This window comes from Ochotona curzoniae, unplaced genomic scaffold (assembly GCF_017591425.1).
Source record: "Ochotona curzoniae isolate NIBS_2020 unplaced genomic scaffold, NIBS_Ocur_1.0 contig_3813, whole genome shotgun sequence".
Lineage (NCBI taxonomy): Eukaryota > Metazoa > Chordata > Mammalia > Lagomorpha > Ochotonidae > Ochotona > Ochotona curzoniae.
In genome coordinates, this window is record NW_024466001.1 from 1 (window position 1) to 3,286 (window position 3,286).

General features: G+C 41.8%; 1 protein-coding gene across 1 annotated transcript; it reads right to left on the bottom strand.

Moving 5' to 3' along the window:
- Positions 1-1,238: 1,238 nt before the first annotated feature.
- On the bottom strand, positions 1,239-2,174 carry LOC121158253 (putative olfactory receptor 52P1). The gene has a single exon (XM_040982924.1). It carries the CDS (start codon positions 2,172-2,174, stop codon positions 1,239-1,241), a length of 936 nt encoding a protein of 311 aa, XP_040838858.1.
- Positions 2,175-3,286: the final 1,112 nt, after the last annotated feature.

The following is a 3,286-nucleotide window of genomic DNA, read 5'->3' on the forward strand; positions in this document are numbered from 1 at the left end:
GCAGAAGTCTAGACCTCTGTGTTACTCACTGGAGCACCACCAGTGTCCTGGAGTTTACAAAAGGAAGAGGAAAAAGTAAAAATGACAGTTGATACTCTTAGTGCTTGTGTGTATGTAAAATGAATGGCAGTTTGTTGATTTTGTTTTGTGGCTTTTCATTTAAGGGGATGTATAGTAACTGTGTAATGGAGACTGTCATATCCAGATGTGAAGATAGAATGTAGTATGCATCTCTACTTCCAGACAAAAATGGGCTCCCAATGAAAATATTAACTGTATCTTGACAATAGGATGCTGGACCTTCTGCCTTTTCCATGCTTACAATGATGTACTTATGACTGTTTATGAAGAACTGTACTATTATAATAATATAAGGGGAAATAATGGGGGAAGTGGAGGGGGCTTGAAGGAGGGAGTAAGGGAAATCCCAGGGCCTATGGGGCTGTATCGTAAAGTGATAATAATAATAATAAAAATGAAAAAATTAAAATACGGATGGCATTTGCATCAAAGCCACATTCAGACATGGTGCTTTTAGATACCTAAGGCAAATACAATGAACAGTGCAAAAGTCATCTGCTTTGAGTAGAAGGAAAACCAGTTTCTGATGAGATGATAAATGTCAAAGCAATGTCCAATGACTGGGTTTATGGAAGTAAAGGGACAGAAAGTTTCTTTATATGTATGGCTCCTGGCTTTGACCTAGCTCAGTTGTGATCATCTGGAGAGCTGAACCAGAGGGTGGAATCTCTCTCTCTCTCTCTGTCTCTCTCTCTCTCTCTCCCTCTTTTCTTTCCTGTCTCTCTCTACTCTCTGTAACTCCAACTTTCAAACAAGTAAAAAAAATGTTTTTAAAGATACAATGATACTTGAGAAACTGAAACAAATATAAACTCTGCACTAGAAAAGGAAGTTAATCTTGCATTATTTAAAAGGTGATTTTGTGCACAGTTAATGAACATGAATACAGATATAATGGTAATCAGGAAATCCATCTCAACAGTGTCTCTGCTAAGGATCATACAAAGCAGTATCTTACAATTCTCTTTTCCAGTGCACAGTTCAGTGAAACTGCAACCAATTTGATCATCTTATAAGCTCAGAAAAAGAAAGAAAAGAAAATCACGCTCCCATTTTATGTTCTTTTCACAGCAACCACTTCTTGGATGGATTGGCAAAGATGTTGTAGGTTGTACAACTGCTCATTCACTCACAGGCTTCTTGCTAGGTCTCACAGATTATGGAGTTCCTCTGCACAAATATTTGGCCACTTTGTCACGGATTTCCTTCGTCTTTATACCATAGATGATGGGGTTGAGCAGTGAAGGAAGAAGGAGGTAAAGGTTGGCAAGGAGAATATGAGCATGAGGTGGGATACGGCGACCAATGCGGTGGGTGATAGAGGAAAAGAGTGCAGGCACGTAAGTGACAAGGATGACAAAAAAGTGGGCTGAGCAGGTGTGGAGAGCTTTGTGGATGGCGTTTCGAGAGCTGAGACGCAACACAGACTGCAGAATGAGGGTGTAAGAGAGGCCAATGAGTAGTAGGTCAAGTCCCACTACAAGCAAAATCACAAAGAGCCCGTAGATCCGATTGGGTCTGGTGTGGTCACAGGCCATTTTCACCACAGCCATGTGATCACAGTAGGTGTGAGAAATGGCTGTGCGACAAAAAGTCAACCTTTGGAGCAGCAGAGGCATAGGCAGGATGAGAAGCACACCTTTGGCTAGAGCTAACAGTCCAAGGCGTCCAATGAGGGCATGGCTTAGAATTGTGTTGTAGCGTAAGGGTTCACATATAGCCACAAAGCGGTCAAAGGCCATTGCCACAAGAAGAGATGAGCGTACCACAGATGCTCCATGGATGAAAAACATCTGGGTGAAACAGGAGCCAGCATCAATGTCTTGGTCATTGAACCAGAAGAGGCAGAGGAGTTTGGGTACCAGACACAGAGTAGATACGACATCAGCCACCATCAGCAGAGCCAGCAGCAGATACATTGGTGTCTGAAGTGTGGGCTCTGTGGCCACCAGGAAGAGGATAGTGCCATTGCCAATGAGAATAACCAAAAACATGGAGGCAAAAGGAATGGAGAGCCACACGTGCTGTGACTCCAAGCCAGGTATACCCATCAGAGTGAAGGTTGTGAAGCTGGAGTGATTGAGGATTAGCATGGCAGAATTATTGGTGGTTGTTAAAGTTTACACCTGTCAATGAGACCTGGGTGATGGATTGTTTCTACTAATTTGTGTTCCAGTGACTTGTTGAGATGAAACCTAAAGAGAGGAAAAGATAGACTATCTCTTCAGTTTCCTTAGAAGTCGCCCTCCGATTTCTGGTCAATCTCTAAGCACCTTTGTTGTTTTCCCAATCACTGTTCCTTTCCATATGAGGGATGCTGTATTGCACCTTTATTCTTTATCCAGTAATTTCATACTTCAAAACATTTTCCTGCAGATATGAGTAAAGAAATAGAGAACTTTTTAAAAATCTTTGATGAAAGTCTTCCATCTGGAAGACCAGATGGAAACATACTTTTCTCATTGTGAAGCTTTCAATACTTATAAAGAGCAGACATGATGTATTCTCTCTTGTTCCAGGAATGCTGAACTATTTGGTAAACTTTCCTTAGAGTACTTTCAGTTTTCTATGCTGTCTCATTTTTTGAAGATCCACTCTATTATTATTATTATCATTTTATGATACAGTTGCACAGGCCTTGGGATTTCCCTTACCTCCACCCTAAATCCCCTCTCCTCCACTGAGTTCCCCCATTCGATTACCATAGTACAGTTCCTCATAAACAGTCATATGTGCATCATTGAAGGAATGGACAACAGCAGAGTCTAGCATCGTACTATTAAGACATAGTCAACAGTTTCACTGGTAGTCCATTTTTTGAAGATCCACTCTTAAATATACTTTTTAAAGATTTGTTTATTTGAAAGGCAGATTTACAGAAAGGAGAGACAAAGAGATCTTCCATCTGCTAGTTCAGTCCCCAAATAGTTGCCAACAGCTAAAGCTGACCTGACCTGAAGCTAGTAGCCAGGGGTTTCTTTGCAGTCTCCCATATGGATGCAGGGTCCCAAAGGCTTGGGCTATCCTCAGCTGATTTTCTAGACCATAAGCAGAGAAATGGATTGGATGTTGGGCAGCTGGGACACAAACCAGCACCCATATGAGATGCCTTCACTTGCAAGAGGAGATTTAGTCCATTGAGCCACCATCCCAGCTCCCGAAGATCTACTCTGGAGTTTGGTGGTACTGCCTTCTCTTTCCCTGA